We start from the raw sequence: 23,784 nt of genomic DNA on the forward strand, positions 1-23,784 counted from the left end.
CCTCCTAACTGGTTTTTCTGCTTCTAGTTGTTCTCTCCTTAAATCTGTATTTCACATTCCAATGATTATACTTTCTTGCTTAAAACCCATTGCTTTTAGAATAAAGCCCAAACTTGGCCTTCACAATTTTTTCTATTCCTGACCTTTCTGTCCTTATCTCTGTAGAAATCCTTGTCACTCCCTGACCTATCTATGTTATTTCAAACTTTGGCATTTTTTTATCTTGGAACGTCCTTCCCCTCCTAGGCTCCCTGGTAAATTTTTGCCCATTTTACAGATCCCAAATGAAATACTTTCTTAATTATCACTTTAATCCTTCTAAAAAGGCATTTCTGATCATGTCCTTTCCTTCAGCAATACCCCTTGCCCTCAAGGTAAAGTTCCTTAACATGACTTGAAAGATTCTTCAAGATCTGCCCCTGCTCCCTTCTGTGGCCTCATCTCTTATTACTTGAGCCCTCAGTTTTATTCTCCAGCAATACTTAGCTATGTGGAGAAAGACATTTTGCCTGAGTTTCCATACTTCCTTGTAATTCATATCAAGCCTGTTTGTGAACATTAATAATAAAATTCAACAGGTACCCGTCTGTCTACTTGCCCAAGGGAGAAATCTGGGAAGCAAAATTTAGTTATCTTTTTGCCTCACTCACAATAGCCAGTCATGTTCTATTCTCCTATATCTTCTCCATCCCTTTTTCTTCATTGCTCATAACACTTAATTTGTTTCCCTTATTGTTTCTTACTTCTTCTGCTTCAGTAGTTTCCTGTCTGGTCCTCCTTTCAGTCAGTTCTCCACAGTCTAGCCAAAACATCCCGGTATATGGCAAATCTGATCATACTCTCCCCACGCTAAAACCCTTTGATGTTTGTTCATTGTTTTTTTAAGGTATTTTTATTTTTTTTAACATTTTTTATTGAGTTATAGTCATTTTACAATGTTGTGTCCAATTCCAGTGTAGAGCACAATTTTTCACTTATACACGAACATACATATATTCATTGTCACATTTTTTTTTCCACTGTGAGCTACCACAAGATCTTGTTCATTGTTCTTAGGATAATGTGTAATGAGGTTTTAAAGTCTTATACAGCCTGATACTTGGTTACTTACTTACTACCTCATTTTTGCAAGCAACTTATTTTTTCCTTACATTCTATACTCTAGTTATGTGAACTAATTTTAGTTTTTAAACTCGTTATGTGCCTTTTATCTCTAAGCCCTTAAGCTTGTTGGTCTTAGAACACTCTTCACTTGCTCTTTACGTTGTCATCTCTTACTCATTCTTCAGGTCTCAGCTCAGATATCACTTGCTCTAGGATGTCTTCCCTGTTACCCCTTGCCAAACTCTGTTAGGTGTCTCCTGTATGTCCCCAAAGCACCATGTACTGCCTTTAATCATCCTACTTACTATGCTTTTCCATAATTCCCTGCACTTTGATCTCTGTGAAGGCAGTGACTGATGGTTTTGCTTATTTGTATCCTCAGCATCCAGCCCAGTAATTGGCTCAAAGTGATACCAAATAAATGTTATTGTTATGTATTTGATAGAAAGAGTGTTTGATTTGAGATCTTAGGAGAAGACAAGGAAGACTGTATGGCCCATTTGGGGATTAATCTTAATTACCTGTCCCTCAAATGTCATCTCTTGTTTAAACCTTTAGAGTCCAATTATGCTTTTTCAGATATCATTTTAATGGGTAATGTACATAACATTACACTACATAGCTAGGATAGAGATCTTCTTTTAATTTCTTATTTATTTCTGTCGGTTTGACTTGAAAGAAACAGGGGAGAGGGAGAATAGACAGTATCTGTAAATAATCTGGTAACATTGGCAGTATTAAATTTTTGTATACCTAGATAAAAGGTAGACATGAAAGAGATATTGCTCATAACCACAGTAAGTTTTATATCTTTTATTCTACAGTTATTTGTTTCATTACATCTGCCAAGACAGGATTGTATATCTTTGTATCACTGATGATGTAAGTAACTTGAAGACATGTTGCTATTTAACTATGTGTAATGTTAATAGAGTCAGTTGTTAATTATCTGTACCTATGGGTGGGTAAATGTGATGTGAATATAACTATCTGTAGCTGGATATCTTTTTCTATACTTTGCATTTATCATATAGACCAGCAAATCACAAGAAAAGGTGATATCTGAGTATATGCAAATCATCTTGGTTTTGCTGAGTTTTAGCTTAACCTCTTGAAACTTCTACATTTATTCTATTGTGTAGTGAGACTTGGTGTTCATAATTATGATCCTTTGGTATCAGATCCTCTCAAAATTTATTTATCTTAATTATTAAATAGATTATTTCACTCCTCCAATCAATAGTGAATTTTTTTAATGTATACTGACTTTGGGAATACAAAATCACAATACATTATGATCAGTTTTGTAAACCCATAGTTCACATTCGTAGGTTGTTTTTTTAGTATTTATAAGTTTTAGATGCAAAATGCTCAATAACTTAACAATGTCATCAGGGTCCTTTCTCTCCTCTACAGTCCTCATGTTGGCTTCTTCCTGGACACATTCCCCTTATGGTTGTGTGGAGCCACATGCTTATTTATTCATGTCCAAAGAAGAAGGATTATGTCTTCTCAAGTTTCTTATTGTAGGAATGAGGAAACTTCCCAGAAGTACACCTTCCCCTCCCCCTGTTTTCAGAGTGGACTTGCTTTCATGCCATATTAGCTAGGACTAGGTTGTGTGCTTATTTCTAAATTGATCACTGACGAGAGGCATGGAATTGGCATGATTGCCATAGGTCAGGGTTCTTAACCTTTATTGTCTAACAGACTCGTAACAACTCATCAGCCGCTCCTAGAATTTTTGTAAATGTGTGAAATAAAACATATGATTATGAACAAAGCCAATTATATTGAACTACAGTATTCAAAATATTTTAAATATTGTTATAGTAATGTATTTGCTTCTTTATTAATTCATTAAATAACAAGATCTAGTCATGGATCTAATAATTAAAAATAATCTTGAAGTTGTGATGAGTATAAATATTTTGAGAGATTCTGAGACTGATGGTGGATGAAAAAAGACTTCACTTAGTGACAAAGTCACAGATACTGTTTAATACTAGTCTAGTTTGTTACTGTATTCACAATTGAAACTGTAAGTTAAAGATTGATGAAAATAGTGATTAGTTTTTTTTCTGTCCAAGTACATGGGCCCCTTGAATTGGAACCATTGACCCTAGTTCAAGAACCTTTGGCTTAGACTGATCATCTTGAGTGAAATGGAGATGAGTATCAACCACAATGATTATCACAATGATTTTTATTCCTTGATTTTCACAGTATTTTCTAAAATTATTTTTAAAATTCGGCTATATCTGAAATGACTGATGTGAAAGGACTTGGAGTAGGTGAGAAATATCACTAAATTTGGGGTGATCAATTTTGAGTCTTACATTTCTTGAGCTATGATTAAATCATACATATTATACATATTATACACATACACACATGCTTTTTGACTGAGTACATCCCTTGATCTCTTCAAATGGACCACCACTATTGAAAAAAATCAATTCAGAGTTTATGTCAATAGTATTATCTTTGCATGTGAAAGACTGTACTATTACTATGGATTTATTAAGCATCTTCTTGTGCTGGGCTTTCTAATGGATCCTGTGAAAGATATGGATGGAGTAAAACCCAATTTGTGCTTTCAAGAAGCTAACCTAGGTACTGTTATGTTAGTTGGCAGTAATCAAACATATTTGGATTCGACTCTCAGCTCTTTCATTTATTAATTGTTTCACCTTTGGCAAGTTAGTTACCTTTTTAGAGCCTCTACTTCCTTATTTGTAACATGAGGTCAGTTCCTTCTCATAGAATCATTGCTCAGTAAATGTTAGCTGTTCTTATGATTGTTGTTAATTATCCATATCATCTTTGTTTACATTCTAATGTGAGCTCTGTGTTGGTCTCCTTTCAGGATTTTGAACGTTCCCGAGCCTTTAATTTTCTGAATGAGATAAAGAAGAGGTTCCAGACTACGTATGGTTCAAGAGCACAGACAGCACTCCCATATGCCATGAATAGTGAGTTCTCAAGTGTCTTGGCTGCACAGCTGGTAAGATCTTTCCCAGGATATATTATTTGATTCATATCTTCTCTATTACTTTAAAGCACCATAAATATAGGGGACCCTGACCTGCAATATATTTTTCTGATTATGTTATTATATGCCAGCACAATAAAACTTCCCCAATAAAAACTATATGAAGGGGCCATTTTAGGATGGAAAGCTAATAATTGGTGATATTCTCTAACAATGATGGTGAGAGTATCTCAGGGTTGGGAAGGACATTAAAGATCATCTACTTCAACTACCCATTTAATGCATAAATCCATTGAACTTACCAAATGGCTTCTTAACCTATACATTAACCTGCTACCCTCCCACGAGGCAAATTTAAATTTTGAACAGCTCAAATTAGTCATTTGAAAGTCTGTTCATCTGTATGAATATTTGTCAGCTCAGTGAAGTTTTACATATGTATACACCAGTGAAATACCACCTTTTCAAGGTACAAAATGTCTCCATGACCGTAAAGATTCCTTATGTCCCTTTGCAGTCAGTTCTCTCCCCCACACTCTGCCTGAAACAATCACTGCTCTATTTTCTGTCACCATAAATTAGTTTTGTCTCTTCTAGAATTTCCTATAAATGGAATCATACATTACATACTCTTTTGTGTCTTCCTTGTTTGCACAGTATGAGGTTTTTGATATACATCTATATTGTATAAATCATTAGTTTCCTTTTTTGCTGAGTAGTATTGTATGCATATATCTTAATTTGTTTATCCATTCACCTGTTTCTGGATATTTGAATTGCTTCCAGTTTCAGCTATCATAAACAAAACTTATGAACATCCATGAACAAGTCTTCATGCAGACATGTATTTTTATTTCTCTTTGGTAAATACTTAGGAATGGAACTGCTGGGTCATATGATGAATGATGTTTAATTTTATAATGAATCATCAAATTTTTTTCAAAGTGGTTGTACCATTTATATTCTCACTAGCAGTTTCAGTGTTTCTGTATCCTTACCAACAGTTGTTATAGTCTGTCATTTTAATTTTACTCATCTTAGTGGGTGTGCAATGATATCTAATTGTGGTTTTAATTTGCATTTCCCTGATGACTAATGATATTGAGACCTTTAAAAAATGCTTACCTTTTATCTTGAAACTAGTTGTGTGCAAGGACATGAGTTTTATCTGTGATGGTGTTGTGAATGAGGAAAAAAAGACTTACTGTAATTGAATACTTTCACTTCTCCTATAAGTGTTCTTCTTAATACACTTTCTGAGTACCACACTTCTAAACATGCATCCTGTGGGGATGAAATTCTTTAAATATTTGTAAATATTTATTACTCATTCAGTTGGTTTGCTTCATACTTCCACTAAGAAACATTCATATACATGAAACTGTGTAAAACATCACCAACAAAATATATACTGATACATATTCAAAAGTACATAGGATCAGGTTGCTGCCCAAAATGGTAGAGTAGGAAGACCCTGAGCTCTCCTCCTCCCATGGACACACCGAAATCACAACTATTTGCAAAGCAACTATTGATAAGATCAGAAGACTAGCAGAAAAGATCTTCTACAACTTAAGATATAAAGAGGGAACCACAACGAGATGAGTAGGAGGGGGCGAAGACACAGTACAGTCAAGACCCACACCCCAGGGTGGGTGACCCACAAATGGGAAGATAATTACAATTGTGGAAGTTCTCCCCAAGGAGCGAGGGGTCTGAGCCCTGCATGAGGCTCCCCATCATAGGGGTCCTCCACCAGGAAGACAAGCCCTAGAACATTCGGCTCTGAAGTTCAGCAGGGCTTACTTTAGGGAAAGCCAGAGGGCTGGGGGAAATAGAGATTCCACTCTTAAAGGGTCACACAGAATCTCACATGCTCCAGAATCCAGGGCAGAAGCAGTAATTTGAAAGGAGCCTGGGTCAGACCCACTTTCTGATCTTGGAGAGCCTTCCTGAGAGGCAGGAGGCCACTGCAGCTCACCCTAGGGACATAGACACTGGTGATGGCCATTTTTGGAAGCTCGTTCGACCATGAGGACAGTGGTGCTGGCAAGCACCATTTTGGAATCTTCCCTCTAGCATATTAGTGCCAGTACCTGTCCCCACCCACCAACCTGTCTGCACCAGTACTGGGATGCCTTAAGCCATGCAACTTGCTGGGCAGGTGCACAGCCCCACCCACTAGTAGGCTGGCTGCCTTAAGAGCCCTAGAACCAAAAGCCATCCTGAGTCCTGGTCCTTCCTACCAGAGGACCCAGGACCTGGCCCCACACACCAGTGTGCCTGCAGCCAGAGACCCTGGAACCCAGCTCTTCCCACCAGTGGGCAGACACCAGCCCCAGGGCCCCCCTGGGACCTGGCCCCACTCACCAGCAGGCCAACATACCAAATTTGGGACCCCCACGGCCCTGCAGCTAGAGACCCTGGGACTCCTGCCCACCATGAGCCAGCAGTAGCTGTGGCATCTTCTGGGTCTCAGCTCCACAGAACAGCAGGCCACAGCCAGCTTCAGATACCGAAGCCCTCCATCCAGAGATCCCCTGACCTGGCTCTGTAAACCAGTGGGTCTTAACCACCAGTGGGCAAACATCAGCCCTATGACCCCCTAGACACTGACCCTGCCTACTAGCAGGCCAACCCCAGCTCTGGGATACCATGGGTCCCTCAGCCACCTGCCCTGGGATCTGCCCTGGGACCAGTGGACCAACACCAGCTTCAGGACACCCCAGACTCCATAGCCAGCCATGTCAGAAGACAGTTCTACCCACCAGTGGGCCAACACCAACTCTGAAATCCCAAAGGCTCTGCAGCCAGAGGACCCCATAGGTCTCTATAGCCAGCTGCCTTGTGACCCAACCCTACCCACCAGCATATGGCAGCCTGCACACAAGGCAGGGTCTGGCAACCAAGCAGACCAGGGGCCAGCCCTGCCTACCAGCCTGTTCACAGTAATCAGCCAGCCACAGCCTATGTAGGAGGTACCCCTAGAGCATATAGCTCTGGTTACCAGAGGGAAGTGTGCTGCTGGGACACTTAGGATGTCTCTTAGAAAAGGCTACTTCATCAAGGTTGGAAAATGTAACCAACTTAACAAATACATAGAAATAAAAACTGGAAATAAGGCAAAATGAAAAGACAGAGGAACATGTTTCAAACAAAGGAACAAGATAAAATCCCAGATGAACTACATGAGGTGGAGATAAGCAATCTACCCAATAAAGAGTTCAGGGTAGTAAAGATGGTAAAGGGATCAAAGAACCTGGGAGGTGATTGGATGAGCAAAGTGAGAAGTTAGAATTTTTAACAGAGTTAGAAAGTATAAAGAAAACCAAACAGAGATAAAGAATACAATAGTTGAAATAAAAAATACACTAGAAGGAATCAACAATGGATTGGGTGATACAGAGGAATGGATCAGCAAGCTGGAAGACAGAGTAGTGGAAATCACTGAAACGGAATGGAAAAAAAAAAGAAAAAGAATAAAAAGAAATGAGAACAATTTAAGAGACCTCTTTGACAACATTAAGCATTACTAACATTCACATGATAGGGATCCCAGGGGAAGAGAGAGAGAAAGGGGCAGAGAACAAATTTGAAAACGTAATAGCTAAAAACTTCCCTAATTAGGGAAAAGAAAAAAGCGCCCAGGTAAGGGAAGCACACAGAGTCCCAAACAGGATCAACCCAAAGAGGACCACACCAAGACACATAAATTTAAATGGCAAAAATTAAAGAGGGTATTAAAAGCAACTAGGGAAAAGTAAAAAGTTATATACTAGGGAATTCCCATAAGGCTATCAACTGAGTTTTTATCAGTAACCCTGCAAGCCAGAAGGGAGTGGCACTATGTATTTAAAGTGATAAAAGGGAAAAACCGACAACCACCAATACCAGGAAAAGCTTTCATTCAGATTCAATGGAGAGGTTGAAAGTTTTACAATCAAAAACTAAAAGAGTTCAGCACCATGAAACCACCTTTACAAGAAGTATTAAAGGGAGTTCTCCAAGTAAAAAAGAAAAGGGCACAAGAAATATGGAAATTATGAAAGGAAAAATATCACTGGTAAAGACAAATATACAGTAAAGGTAGTAAATAAACGTATAGAGACAGTAGGAAGGTTAAAAGAAAAAGAAGTAAAATCACCTATATCCACAATAAAAGATACTTAAGGGATACACAAAACAAAAAGATATAAAATGTGTCAAAATAGTAAGCATGGGGGGAGCAGTAAAAATACAGGTTTGTTAAAATGCATTTGAACTAAAGAGACGAGCAACTTAAAATAATCACATGTGTATATATAGATTGCTACATATAAATCTTATGGTAACCACAAACCAAAAATCTATATTACATACATACACACAAAAAAGGTAAGAAATTCAAACATTAACACTAAAGATACTCATCACATCACAAGGGAAGAGAGCAAAAGAAGTACAAAAAAATTGGAAAACATTTAACAAAATGGCAGTAGGTACATACCTATCAATAATTAAATGTAAATGAACTAAATGTTTCAATCAAAAGTCAGAATAGCTGAAAAGGTATTCCGTGCAATTGGAAATCAGAGGACAGCCAGGGTAGCAATACTTATAGCAGACAAAAAAGACTTTAAAACAAAGAATGTAACAAGAGACAAGGACATGAGTTAGTGATAAAGGAATCAATCCAAGAAGCAGATATAACAATTGTAAGTATATATGTACCCAACATAGGAGCACCTATGTACATAAAGCAAATAGTAACATAAAGTGAGAAATTGATAGCAACACAATAATAGTAGGGGACTTTAACACTCCACTTACCTCAATGGACATATCATCTAGATGTAAAATCAATGAAGAAAGATTGGCCTAAATGACACATTTCCAAATGGACTTAATAGATATATATATAGAACATTCCATTCAAAAGCAGCAGAATACACATTCTTTTCAAGTGGACCTGGAGCATTCGTCAAGGTATATCACATGCTAGGCAACAAAATAAGCCTCAGCAAGTTTAAGAAACTTGAAATCATATCAAGCATCTTTTCTGACCACAATGCTATGAGACTAGAAATCAACTATAAGAAAAGAATTGCAAAAAACACAAACACGTGGAGGCTAGCAATATGCTACTAAAGAACCAATGAATCACTGAAGAAGCCAGAGGAAATCAAAAAATACCTAGAGACAAGTGAATAGGAAATGATTCAAAATTTATGGGATGCAGCAAAAGCCATTCTAAGTGGGATGTTTATAGCAATACAAGCATCTCAGGAAACAAAAGTCTCAAGGGAACAACCTAAGATTTTACCTAAAGGAGCTAGGAAAAGAACAACAAACTGAACCCAAAGTTAGTAGAAGGAAAGAAATCATAAAGATCAGAACAGAAATAAGTGAAATAGAGACTAAGGAAACAATAGAAAAGATCAATGAAATGAAGAGCTAGCTCTTCGTAAATATAAATAAAGCTGATAAACCTTTAGGCAGACTCATCAGGAAAAAATGAGAGCAGGCTCAAATCACTAAAATCAGAAATGAAAAAGGAGAAATTACAAAAGATATCACAGAAATACAGAGGATCATAAGAAACTACTATGAACAACCGTATGCCAATAAAATGGGCAGCCTAGAAGAAATGGACAAATTCCTAGAAATGTACAATCTCACAAGACTGAACCAGTAAGAAATAGAAAATATGAACAGACCAATTACCAGTAATGAAATTGAGTCAGTAATTGAAAAACTCCCAACAAAAATCCAGGACCAGATGGCTTCACAGGTGAATTCTACCAAACATTTAGAGAAGAGTTAACACCCATCCTTCTGAAACTATTCAAAAAAAATTGCAGAGGAAGGAACACTTCCAGATTCATTCCATGATATCTACATCTTCCTGACACCAAAACCAAAGATATCACAAAAAAGAAAATTACAGGCCAGTATCACTGATGAACATAGATTCAGAAATCCTCAACAAAATATTCACAAACCAAATTCAATAATACATTTAAAAGGATTATACACCATTATCAAGTGGGATTTATTCTAGATATGGTTCAGTATCTGCAAATCAATCAATGTGACACTCCATGTTAACAAATTGAAGAATAAAAACTACATTCAGTAGATGCAGAAAAAAGCTTTTGACAGAATTCAATATCCATTTTTGATAAAAAAAAAAAAACTCAACAGAATGAAAATAAAGGGAACATACCCCAACATAATAAAGGCTGTGCATGACAAGCCCACAGTTAATGTCATACTCAGTGGTGAAAAGCGGAAAGCATTCCCTCCAAGATCAAGAACAAGACAAGGATGCCCATTGTCACCACTTATTCAGCATAGTATTGGAAGTCCTAGTCACAGCAGTCAGACAAGGAAAAGAAAGAAAAGGAATCCAAATTCAAAAGGAAGAAGTAAAATTATCACTCTTTACAAATGACATGATATTATATATAGAACATCCTAAAGATACCACCAAAAACTTTCAGAACTAATAAACAAATTCAGTAAATTTGCAGAACACAAAATTTATATGCAGAAATATTTTGTATTTCTATACACTAACAACAAACTATCAAAAAGAGGAATTAAGAATACAGTCCCATTTATCAAAAAGAATAAAATATTTAGGAATATATCGAACTAAGGAGGTATAAGACACTGATGAAAGAAATTGAAGATGGCACAAACAGATGGAAAGATAAGCCATGTTCATGGATTGGAAGAATTAATATTGTTAAAATGACCATACTACCCAAGGCAGTCTACAGATTCAATGCAATCCCTATCACAATACCAATAACATTTTTTTACAGAACTAGAACAAATAATTCTAAAATTTGTATGGAGATACAGAAGACCCAGAATACCCAAAACAACTTGGAGAAAGAAAAACAAAGCTGGAGGTATCACACTCCCTGGTTTCCAACTATATGACAAAGCTACAACAGTCAAAACAGTATGGTACTATCACAAAAACAGACACGCAGGTCCATGGAACAGGATAGAGAGCCTAGAAATGAACCCAGGCACATATGGTCAATTAATCTGTGACAAAGGAGACAAGAATATCCAATGGGGAAAAGGTAATCTCTTCAGTAAATGGTGTTGGGATACTTGGACAACTACATGCAAAAGATTCAAACTAGACTACTTTCTCACAGCATGTACAAAAATAAATTCGAAATGAATTGAAAAATAAGACTTGAAACCATGAAACTTCTAAAAGAAAACATAGGCAGTATACACTTTGACACCTGTCTTAGTAATATTTTTTTGGATCTGTGTCCTCAGGCAATGGAAACAAAAGCAAAAATGAATAGGACTACATCAAGCTGAAAAGCTTTTGCACAGCAAAGGAAACTATCAACAAAACAAAAATGTCGCCTACTAAATAGGAGAAGATATTGGCAAATGATATAGCTGATAAGGGGTTAATATCCAAATGTACAAATAAGTGATACAACTTCAACATTAAAAAACCAAACTGATTAAAAAGTGAACAGAGGACCTGAATAGACATCTTTCCAAAGAAGACATACAACTAGCCAACAGGCACATGAAAAGATGCTCAACATCATTGATCATCAGGGAAATGCAAATGAAAACCACAGTAAGGTATCACCTCACACTTGTCAGAATGGCTGTTATCAAAAAGACAACAAATAACAAGTGTTGGCAAGGATGTGGAAAAAAGGAAACCCTCATGCACTGTTGATGGGAATGTAAATTGGTGTAGCCACTGTGGAAGACAGTATGGAGATTCCTCCAAAAATTAAAAACAGAACTACCATATAATCCAGCAATTCCACTTCTGAGTATTTATCCAAAGGAAATGAAATCTCTAATTAGAAAAGATACATGCACTGCAATGTTCATTGCAGCATTATTTACAATAGCCAAGACATGGAAGGAACCTAAATGCCCATCAATAGATGAATGGATAAAGATACACACACACACACAAACATGCATGTATATGTGGAATATTACTCAGCCAAAAAAAGAGTGAAATCTTGTCATTTGCAGCAACATTGATGGATCTAGAGGGTATCACGTTAAGTGAAATAAGTCAAGACAGAAAAAGATAATTACTGTGTGATTTCACTTATATATGGAATCTAAAAAACAAAACAATTGAACAAATACAAGAAAACGTTAACAGAGTTATAGATACAGAGAACAAATAGGTGATTGCCAGAGGGGATAGGGGTGGGGGAAGAAACAGATGAAGGAAATTAAAGATACATTCTTCTAGTTGCAATATAAATGAGTCACAGTTTTGAAATGTATACTGTGGGGAATATAGTTGTAACTATGTAATACCTATTTTGACCTAACTAAACTTTTCATTGTTATCATTTTTAAATGTATAGATATATCAAATCACTATGTTGTGTAACAGGACCTCACATAGTGTTGTAGGTCAATTATACTTCAAAAACAAACTCATAGAAAAAGAGAGCAGATTTGTGGTTACCAGAGGCAGGGAATGTGCAGAGGGGAAATTAGATGAAGGCAGTCCATCTTACAATTATAAGATAAATAAGAACTAAGCATGTAATGTACTATATGATAAATATAATTAACAATGCTTTAGGTTATATATGAAAGTTGTTAAGAGAGTAAATCCTAAGAATTCTCATCACAAGGGAAAAAAGATAAATAGGATCAGCTGGCAGCAAAACTTTCAACTTAGCTAGTTTGTCTTTAGTGCCAGATCTTTGTGTGAACCTCCTAACAAATCTGTGTCAGGATCCTTACCTGTAAATAGAGGTAATAACAATAGCATCTTCATCATAGAATTTTTGCATGGATTAAAGAATACCCCTATTTGAAGCATTTAGCACAGTGAAGTGACTAGAATATTGAGTATTAAGCAGTCCATAATTGTTTGCTATGGATAATACTTCCAAAATATATACTATCATCAGTGCCTTACACTTCTAGATCCTATAAGAAGCCAGTGAAAATAGGACGTATACTCTGATCCTAACAGATAGAACAGGTGCTCAGAAGCTGGGCCAACACCTGCCTTATCATATCCAAGAAATATGGAGCAATTTAGAATGCCCTTTCCCTGCCCTGTTCCACCTGCCCCAACTGCAGTCTATTCTCCTTTCTTCCTTGTCTGAGCACAGATTATAGAACTCCCTCCTTCTGCCCCAAGAATCTCAGATGTATATTTGGCATATTTTTAGCTTTATTTAAAGTAAGGTGATATTTTTTTACTAAAACACATTTCATATGGTAGCAATTTTTATGCTTGCCTGTATTTTTCCCTAGGTCTGGTAACAATTTTTGAATGAAGTGACATCTATCTTTTGTGTCAATAGAGACAATTTTATGGCATTCCTCAGTGGCATTCCTCTTCTTTTTGTTTTCATATTGTAGATAATGTCTGGGTATCATAAGTTAAGTCGTATTTTTTTTTATAGAAGCATCACTCCGAGAATAAGGGCCTAGATAGAGTGATGGAGACTCAAGCCCAAGTGGATGAACTGAAAGGAATCATGGTCAGAAACATAGGTATGTTTTATGGCATAGTCTGCATGCATGCAGGCAAAAATTATAATACATTACTTAATTGAGGATCAAATTATTCTAGAGAGGCTGATACAGCACTTATTCTTACTATTGGAAGCTGAGATATGGATATTACTTATCTATAATACTGCCTGCTGTATAAATGGTTTTAGCACTTATGACTGTTTTTCATTCTAAGTTAGTTTGCTTAGCAAGACTAATTTCCAAGACCCTTAAACAGTTCAGCAATTTAAAATAATTTAGTCAGTTTTGACTGAAAGTACCCAGATAACTGATATTATCAGTATAGATAAAGTATAACTATTTGACTTCCTTAAAAAGCTTGTAGCTCTTGACTGAGATAAAGAATTGGACCAAAAGACTGTTGTATTCTTTAAGAGTATGAACTATGACATAAATTCCATCGGCCTGTGCTTTGTCAAGAACCTACTTAGCACATTAAAGTAATTCAAGAAATTCATCAAGTTTATTTTTAATTGATTATACCAATGGTATTTAGATTTAGGATGATGCTAATTTTTTAAAAGCACAGGTTCTCACAGTATAGTCCCTGGGCCGGCAGCATCAGCATCCCCTGGAAACTCGTTATAAATGCAGACTTTCAGGCCCCACCCCAAGCCTATTGAATCAGAAACTCTTGAAGTAGATCCCAGCAATCTGTTTTCACAAGCCCTTGAGAGGATTGCAATGCATACTCAAGTTTTAGTACCACTCTTAAATGTATCTTCTAAGAAGAATGTCTTGCAGACAATAAATTCTTTTATAAAATTGAACAAAAATGAGTATATAATTGCTTTATGATATTTGATTCAGACATTGTCATTTCATAAATGTTCATTTCCTTATAATTTTGAATTTACTATTTGAATTACTTTTGTATTTTTATTAGGACAGCTACAAATAATGAAAAGACATTTTTAAAAATTTACTTTTTGTCTCACCATCCTAAAGATTCATCTCCATTTTCTTTCTATTTTTTATTCACATATATACATAGTTAAAATCATCCTTTAGTTTTGTGGAGGCATTATAATACAGTGATCAGGATTTGGAGTCATACTTGCCTGAGTTTGAGTCTTGATTTCATGTCCTACCTGCTGTTGGGCCTTGATCAGTCCTCTAACCTCTGTGACCTTTATTTCTTAATCTGCAAAAAGGAGATACTAGAACTTAAGGTTACTGGGATAAAAGAAATAATGTATATAAAACACTTTGTACAGTGCCTGGCACATAGTAAGGGCTGAATGATTGTTAGCTATTGTTAGTCTGCTTTATGCTCAAATAATATTTCTTTAAGTTATATCACAGGGTTGCCAATTATGTTCTTATTATGGACATTTTGGTTCTTTAGAGCAATATTGCTCAATGCTGTTTTACAGCCAGATAAGGATCTTGCTCCAGAATGTAAGACAGTGCTATGTGTCCTTCATTGAGAACATCTTGCTATGAAAATGTCAATTGGACTGAACAGTGTACTTGGAGACTTAGTTGAGCAGTAGCAAGCACTCTTAGGTAGCACTGATTTAGAGGTTTGTGTTACCGTAACAGTACTGTTATAAATGTTTTTATGCCTATTATGTTTTTCTTGTTGAGATTAATTTTCAGGAATGAGATTAATAATCAAAAGACAGAAACATTTTTGCATTTCTTAATATGTATATCTCTTGGTTATTTGAGGTGATTTTCTTTCATTGATTTTAGTTTTAATTATATGTCTAGATGTAGACTACAGAACCTATTAAAAAACTAATACTTCTTTTCTCTCTTTTTTTATCACTAAATATATGTATTTTGCCCAAAAGTGGAAATAGCCAATTGCTACAATATTTTCTATTGCAAATGCATAAACTTCTCAGAAAATGAACCTTTTTAATCAACTCCTTTAAAATGACTTATTTTTAGAATTACAGAAACAGCAAATTAAAAATGTAGCAAAGACATTTCTAATTATCTCCCATTCATTTTTAACAGCTTTATTGTGATATAATCCACATACCATACAGTTCACTCATTTAAACTATATAACCCAGTGTTTTTACTATATCCACAGATTGTGTGACCATCACCACAATTTTAGAACATTTTCACTATCCCCAAAACAAATCTGGTACCCATTTACAGTCACTCCTCTTTTCCCCTCAGCCTCCAGACCTAAGAACAATTACTCTCCTTTCTGTCTGTATAGATTTGCCTGTTCTGGGCATTTCATATAAATGGAGTTATATAAAACTACCTTAGCAGTTTTGAAGTATATACTACAGTAATGTTGACTATAATCAGTGTGCTGTGCACTAGATGTCCAGAGCTTATTAATCTTCTAGTTCCAAGTTTGCACCCTTTCACTACGTCTCCCCTGTTCTTCCACCTCTAGCCCCTAGTAACCACCATTCTACTCTGGTTCTACAAGTTCCACATTTTTAGATTCCACATCTTAATAATATCATACAATATTTGTCTGTCTTTGTCTGGCTTATCTCACTAAGCATGGTGCCCTCAAGATCCATCCATGTTGTTGCAGACAGCAGGATTTCCATCTTTCTCATGGCTCAATAATATTCCATTATGTGTATACACCACATCTTCTTTATCCATTCATCCATGGACAAACGCTTAGCTTATTTCTATATCTTGGCTGTTGTGAATAATGGTGCAATAAAAATGGATGTACAGCTGTCCTTTCAATATCCTGCTTTCATTCCGTTTGGATATATACCCAGAAATAGAATTGCTAGATCATATGGTAGTTGTATTTTTAATTTTTTGAGGAACCTCCATATTGTTTTTCATAGTGATTGAACCAATTTACATTCCTACCAGCAGTGCATAATGGTTCCCTTCTCCTCATGTGCTTGCCAACACTTTTCTCTTGTCTTCTTAATGACAGCCATTCAACAGGTATGAGGTTGATATTTCATTGTGGTTTTTATTTGCATGCTTCTGATGATTAGTGATGTTGAGCATCTTTTCATGTACCTGTTGGCCATTTGTATATGTCTTCTTTGGAAAAATTATGTTGAGTTCCTCTGCCCATTTTTTAATCAGATTGGGTTTTTTTTGTTGTTGTTGTTGTTGAGATATATGAATTCTTTATATATTTTGGATATTAACCCCTTATCCAATACATGGTTTGTAAATATTTTCTCCCATTCTGTAGGTTGCCTTTTTATGTTGTTGATTGTTTCTTTTCCTGTGCAGAAGCTTTTTAGTTTGATGTAGTCCAACTTGTTGATTTTTATTTTTTTTTTGTTTGTTTGTGCTTTTGGTGTCAATCCTAAATATCATTGCAAAGACCAGTGTCAAGAACTTTCTTCCCTATATTTTCTTACAGGTGTTTATTGATTTCAAGTCTTACATTTAAGTATTTAATCCATTTCAAGTTAATTTTTTGAGTACTGTTTATAGGGATCCAATTTCAATTTTTTACTTGTGGTTATCCAGTTTTCCCAACACCATTTGTTGAAAAGACCATTGTTTCCCCTTTGAGCAATCTTGACTCCCTTGAAAAATATTAGTTGGCTGTATATGTGGGGGTTATTTATGGGCTCTCTATTTTGTTCCATTGATTCGTGTATCTTATTATGCCAGTACCATACTGTTTCAAGTACTATAGCTTTATAGTATAGTTCAGGATCAGGAAGTGTAAGACCTCTGATTTTGTTCTTCTTTCTCAGGATTGTTTTGGCTCTTTGGGGTCTTTTTGTGGTTCCATACACATTTTAGGATTGTTTTTTCCATTTCTGTGAAAAATGCCTTTGGAATTTTGATAGAGATTGCATTGAATCTATAGATGGCTTTGGGTAGTATGAACATTTTAACAATATTAATTCTTTTGATTCATGAACACAGGATGTATTTCCATTTGTGTGTATTTCCTTCAATTTCTTTTATCCAAGTCATATCGTTTTTATCACACAGATCTTTCACTTCCTTAGTTAAATTTATTCCTAAACATTTTAATATTTTTGATGATATTGTGATTGGGATAGTTTTATTACTTTTTAAAAATATTTTGTTGTTATTATATACAAGCAACTGATTTCTGTATGTTGATTTTATATCCTGCAACTCTACTGAATTCATTGATTAGTTTAACAGTTTTTTGTTGGATCTTTAAGATTTTCTATATATAATATATAATCTGTAAATAATGGCAGTTTTACTTCCTTTCCAATTTGGATGCCTTTTACTTCTTTGTCTTACCTGATTGCTCTAGCGAAGATTTCTAATACTTTGTGAATAACAGTGGTGAGAGTGGGCACCCTTGTCTTGTTCCTGATCTTAGAGGAAAAGCCTTCAATGTTTCACCATTGAGTAAGATGTCGAGCTATTGGTCTGACATATATGGCCTTTATTGTGTTGAAGTAACTTCCTTCAATATTCAATTTGTTGAGGGTTTTTGTCATGAAGTGATGCTGTATTTTGTCAATTTTTTTTCTGCGTCTATTGAGATGATCATAAGTATCTTTCATTCTCTTAATATGATATATCACCTGTATTGATGTGTGTATTTTGAGCTATTCTTGCATCTTAGGGATAAATCCCATTTGGTCATAGTGTATGATTGTTTTGATGTGTTGTTGAATTTGATTTGCTAATTTTTTTATAATTTTTGCATGTATATTCATCAAAAATACTGGTTTAGTTTTCTTATAGTATCTTTATCTGTCTTTGGTATCAGAGTAATGCTGACCTCATAAAATGAGTTTAGAAATATTCCCTCCTCTTCAGTTTTTTGGAAGAGTTTGAGATGAATTGGCATTAATTTTTCTTTAAATGTTTGGTAGCATTCACCAGTGAAGCCATCTGGTACTGGGCTTTTCTGTGTTGGGAGGCTTTTGATTACTGATTCATTCTTCTTATTCATTATTGGAATGTTAAATTTCTATTTCTTTCTGAATCAGTCTTGGTAGGTTGTATGTTTCTAGGAATAAATCCATTTCTTCTAGGTTATCCAGTTTGTTGGCATATAATTGTAGTAGTCTCCTTTGATCCTTTGTATATCTCAGGTATCAGTTGTAATGTCTCTTTCATTTCATATCTTATTTATTTGGGTCTTTTTTCTTTTTTTCTTCATCTATCCAAAGATTTGTCAGTTTTGTTTATCTTTAGAAAATCAGCTCTTAGTTTCATTGCTATTTTCTACTGATTTCTGTTTCTTTGATAAATTTCAGATTTTGTTTATGTACTGTTTTCCTGATTTAGTTAGAACGTCTTTCTGTGTTTTCTTGCTGCTCTTTTGATTTCCCTAAAACTACTATTTTGAATTCTTTATCAGTTAGGTCACAAAATTTCATGTCTTTGATCTTGGTTATTGGTGCGTGATTGTTGTCTTTTGGTGATGACATGTTTCCTTGATTCTTCATATTCCTTGGAGCTTTGCATTGCTGCTTTAACATATGAAGTAGCAAACACCTTAAATCTCTACTAGTTGCCTTCAGGTGGGGAACACAGTTCATTGGTCCTGTTATATCTAGGATTTTCTCTAACCTGCTCCATGATTCTTGCTTTCTTGCTCCCTCTTGTGGCAGAATTATTAAGCATTTACGTCTTCTCTGGTCTTAGAGCTCACCAGGCTGTCTGCTGGAAATCTCTTTTTTGTTTTCCAGAAAACAGCACTACAGCTCAATTTTATGGTTTCTTCCTCGCCCATAGACTCTGGTCTGAGAGCACTCCTTTTTCTGTAGCTCACTCTTGCCACCAAAGTTATAAGCACATAAAAGGAACCAGCCAGAGAGTGGGGAGAGGTGTGGGTTTTGCACACTGGGCATTTGGGGGTCACTGCAGGACTGATGAGAGGATTATTGGTTAAGGGTCTCCCAGAAGCTATTGGATTGACTTGCTGTGAATTCCTGAACCCAGTCATCAGAAACTACATCCCTTTAATGTTGTTTGATATTCTTACCTGCATCTTTCCTAATCTCTTTCCTTCCCCTTTCCCCCAGTCATGGAAGTCTTGCCTCCAATTCGTTTTGTTTTGCTCCAGTGGCATGCTGGAATCTCCCCTCAGCAAAGCTGGAGTTTCACAAAATCTCTCTTGTCCTGGGTGTCTGCCCAAGTCAGCATTCTTTAGGTTTTCCCCAACTGTAGCCAAGAGGAACTGGGGCATGTTCACCAGTCCTGCTGATTGCACAGCTCATAGCAAGGTCTGTCTGCCTATTACTGATGCACAGGTGGATGAAACTCCTCTCAGGTCCCTTAGCATATGGTGTTGGATCCCACAACTCCGACAGAGGCACTTTTGTTTGTAGATGGATGCCTAATTAGTTGTTTAAAAAGGGAGACAAAAAGGAGGACTGTCTAATGCCACTATAATACTGACATCACCTAACTTGTCCTTGTTATAATCACAGCTGAGCTTAATCACAGCTGAGCTCAGTCTCTCTCCCCTATTGCAATGGTCTTGACCCCTATTGCAGTAGTCTTGATTAAAATCTTCTTTACCGCTTTTGATGTGTCAGAATAATTTCTTTTTAATAGTATCTCTCTTCTAACATCTTTCTTGCCTTGTTCCCAAGTGGTTTTTTTCTGATGCTATGGTAAATGGAATTTTTCTTTTATTTTTTGATTGTTCACTGCTGATGTATAGAAATATAATTGATTTTTGTATATTGATCTTGTATTGTATAACCTTGTTGAACTCATTTATTAGTTTTAATAGTTCCTTATGATTTTCTATGTACTGGATCATGCCATCTGAAAACAGAGATTTAATTTTCCCTTTCCAATCCGAATACCTTTCATGTCTTTCTCCTGCCTAATTGGCCTGGCTGGAACCTCTAGTACAGTTGAATAAGAGTGGCAAGAATGGACATCCTTGTCTTATTCCTGATCTTAGGGAAACTTTCACAATTATGTATGATGTTAGCTGTTTTTTTATAGATGGTTCAGGAGCTTCCCTTCTATTTCTTTTTTGTTGAGTTATCATGAAAAGGTGTTGGATTTTGTGAAGTGCTTTTTTGCATCTATTGATATGATCATATTGTTTTTCTCCTTTATTAATACAATATATTACAGTAATTGATTTTTGGATATTAAATTAACCTTGCATTTCTGAAATGCCTCTTCATCATGGTGTAAATTCCTTTTTATATATTGCTGGATTCATTCTGCTAGTACTTTATTGAAGGTTTTTTGTGTCTATATTCATAAGAGATATTGATCTGTTGTTTTCTTGTGATATCTTTGGTTTTGATACCAGGGTAATACTGACCTCATAGGATAAGTTGAGAATGTTCCCTCCTTTTCTATTTTTAGAAAAATTTTCGAAAAACTGGTATTCTTGTAATGTTTGGCAGAGTTCACCTTTGAAGCCATCTGGGCCTGGGCTTTTCTTTATGCAAAGTTTAAAAATTACTGACTTAATCTTTTTGTTTGTTGTAGCTCTATTCAGTTACTCCCATTTCTTCTTGAATCTGTTTTTGTGGTTTGTGTCTTTCTAGGAATTTATCCATTTCATTTAGTTTATCTAATGTATTGACATACTCTTGTTTATAGTATTCTCTTAGAATCCCTTTCATTTCTGGGAACTCAGTAGTGATTATTTTAGTAATTTGAATCTCTTTTTTGTCTGTTTATACAAAGACTTGTCAATTTTGTTTATCATTTCAAACCTACTTTTGGTTTTATTGATTTTCTCTATTGTGTTTCTAATCTATATTTTTTCTGCTCTAATCTTTATTATTTACTTCTGTCAGATTTTGATTTAGTTTGCTTTTCTTTTTCCAGTTCCTTGAGGTGGAAATTTAAGTTATTAATTTGAGATCTTTTGTCTTAGTCATCCTATAAAGGATTACTATAGACTGGGTGGCTTAAACAACAGAAATTTATTTTCTCATGGTTCTAGAGGCTGGAAGTCCAAGATCAGGGTGTCTGCATGATTGGGTTCTGGTGCAAAATCTCTTCCCAGCTTGCAGATTGTGCCTTATCACTGTGTTCTCTGGTGTCTCTTTTTATAAGGGCACTAATCCCATCATAAGCCTTCATGGCCTCATCTCAACATAATGATCTTCCAAAGGCCCCATCCAAATACTATCACATTAGGGGTTAGGACTTCAATATATGAATTTGTGGGAACTCAATTCTGTCTGTAACACCCTTCTTCTCTTTAATATAGGTGTTTGCTGCTATAAATTTCCTTCTATGCACTGCTTTTACTTCATCCCATAAGTTTTCCTTCTGTTATTGATTTCTAATTTCATTCCATTGTTGAGTCCAAGAGCTGAGCTCCCCCTCTGCCAAGTAAGTTTATAATTTCTGCTCTTCTTGTGTAGGGATCACACTTTCCTGTTTCTTTTAACATGTCATAATATTTTGGAAAATTGGACATTTTAAGTAATGTATTATAGCAATTCTGGGTACTGATTCCCAACCCCTAGGGTTTGTTGTTTGCTTCTTTATTTGTTTAGTGACTGGGCTGGACTTTTTCTTTGAAGTGTGTTTCTCCCACGCCGCTGATGTCACGTCTGAGAGGGAACAGCCTTGGACATACACAGTCACCCTGGAATGACACAGCTCTCTTGGAGTGTTTTTTCCCTGATCTCCCTATTAAGCTTGCCTCTGTTGGTATCTCATCCAGCTGTTAACCTCCACTAATTGCAGGCTAATTGCTCTATTATTTTTTTTCTGACAATTCCCCAGACATAAATTCCTGCAGTCTGATCTAATTAGACTTGGGTTCCTTTATCTTTAAGGCCAGTCTTAGATGCTTGTGCTGACCTTGGGAGGGTTCTTCTTATCTGTCTCTTCCCCAGGTACTCTCTGTTAAACTTCTAGCTGCCCCATGGTTTAACTTATTATTCTCGTGAAGCTACCAGCTTCATTATAATTGCTTACCTCCAAAGTCTCCTTTGTTTTTGACAGCACCCTTAGGCTTGAACTTCCCCATCCTCTGCCCCAAATGAAGTCTGTCCTCTTAGGGAAAACTCTGTTCTTAAGGACTGCCTCTCCCACTGGGAACAATGTATGAGTCACTGCTCTGGTACTGTAGATCGGGGCAGTGGACTCCATCTCTTTGAGTGGCACCCTTGCTCTACCATTGGAGTGCTAGATAACCCTGGTCTTGGCTTTCCTCTCACATTGTGGAACCTCTACTCTATGAGTTAAGTCAGGGAAGAGGCCCTCAGGGCCCAGTGTTCTTGGCCTGCCACCTGGGGTAGAGCTTCTTCCCTATGTATGGCAGTAGGTAGAGGAAGGGAGCCTCGTAACTATCAGCCGTGCCATGCTGGAATAGAGCTTCTGCCTCATAGCCTGGGTATGGGGTGAAGAAGGAGGAGAAATGCTGACTACTTGCCCCTTCTAGGGAGAGAGCATAGCCTTTGAATGGGACCTGAGGGGAAAGAGAGCTCCCAGGCTTTACTTGCCAGAAGCAGAGCTTCTGCATCACTGAGCTGAAGGATGGGGCAGGTCGTGCCTCATATGCCATAGATTTTCACTGTTGTTATTGATAATTCATTGATTTTCTTGTATAAATGTTTCTCTATTTGCTGTACGCCCTTAGGACACTCACAGTTCTCAGAGACTTTGAATGGCTTTTGTTTGTTTTTATAATTGTTACCAGTTATGGCGGTTTTGTTGGAGAAAGGATCTTTGGAGCTCCCCACACTGCAGTTCTGAAAATGTCCAACTCTCATTCATTTTGATGGTTCTTTTTTTTGTTGTTTTTACTCTCAGATCATATCCTTAATTTAGGAATTTGCAAACTACAGCCCTTGGATCAAATCTGGCCTGTTTTTCTGCATAAAGTTTCATTGGAAAACAGTCATGCCCGTTCATTTACATATTATTTATATCTGACAGAGTTGATTAATTGCAGCCAAGACCATTTGGCCCACAAGCCTAAAATATTTAGTATCTGGCCCTTCACAGAAGAGCCTACTTTAGTTGATAAGCTTTACGATCATTTATCACTTAAAGTTATAACTGTTTCTGTAGTAAATATGAGTTGTCAAGAATACCAGCTGTAATTAAATTCAGATTTGGCTTAAAGACAAAATAGCAGATTTGTAATATAAACATGATATTTTCTGTTTTTCCAACATTTTCAGATCTGGTAGCTCAGCGAGGCGAAAGATTGGAATTATTGATAGATAAAACAGAAAATCTCGTGGATTCGGTAAGTATGGGATATGATAATATTTTTCAGGATG

The 23,784-nt window shown here is 36.2% G+C and overlaps 2 protein-coding genes across 4 annotated transcripts in view; one reads left to right on the forward strand and one right to left on the reverse strand.

Moving 5' to 3' along the window:
• VAMP7 (vesicle associated membrane protein 7) overlaps positions 1-23,784 on the forward strand; it is a 62,547-nt gene that overhangs the window by 24,075 nt on the left and 14,688 nt on the right. For 2 of the 3 annotated variants that reach the window (XM_045504403.2, XM_010967101.3), the window contains exons 3-6: positions 1,929-1,986; positions 3,974-4,111; positions 13,531-13,621; positions 23,683-23,750. In XM_045504403.2, the coding sequence (XP_045360359.1) occupies positions 1,929-1,986; positions 3,974-4,111; positions 13,531-13,621; positions 23,683-23,750 (355 nt within the window). The remainder of the gene's footprint in view (positions 1-1,928; positions 1,987-3,973; positions 4,112-13,530; positions 13,622-23,682; positions 23,751-23,784) is intronic. The other variant, XM_074360007.1, reaches the window with a different exon arrangement.
• LOC123611883 (KANTR integral membrane protein) lies at positions 8,204-9,673 on the reverse strand. Its single transcript, XM_074359662.1, is given in 2 exon segments — positions 8,204-9,463; positions 9,466-9,673. Coding segments are annotated over 2 exon segments (261 nt in total). The 3' UTR covers positions 8,204-9,410.

The sequence above is a fragment of the Camelus bactrianus genome, chromosome X, assembly GCF_048773025.1.
Source record: "Camelus bactrianus isolate YW-2024 breed Bactrian camel chromosome X, ASM4877302v1, whole genome shotgun sequence".
Lineage (NCBI taxonomy): Eukaryota > Metazoa > Chordata > Mammalia > Artiodactyla > Camelidae > Camelus > Camelus bactrianus.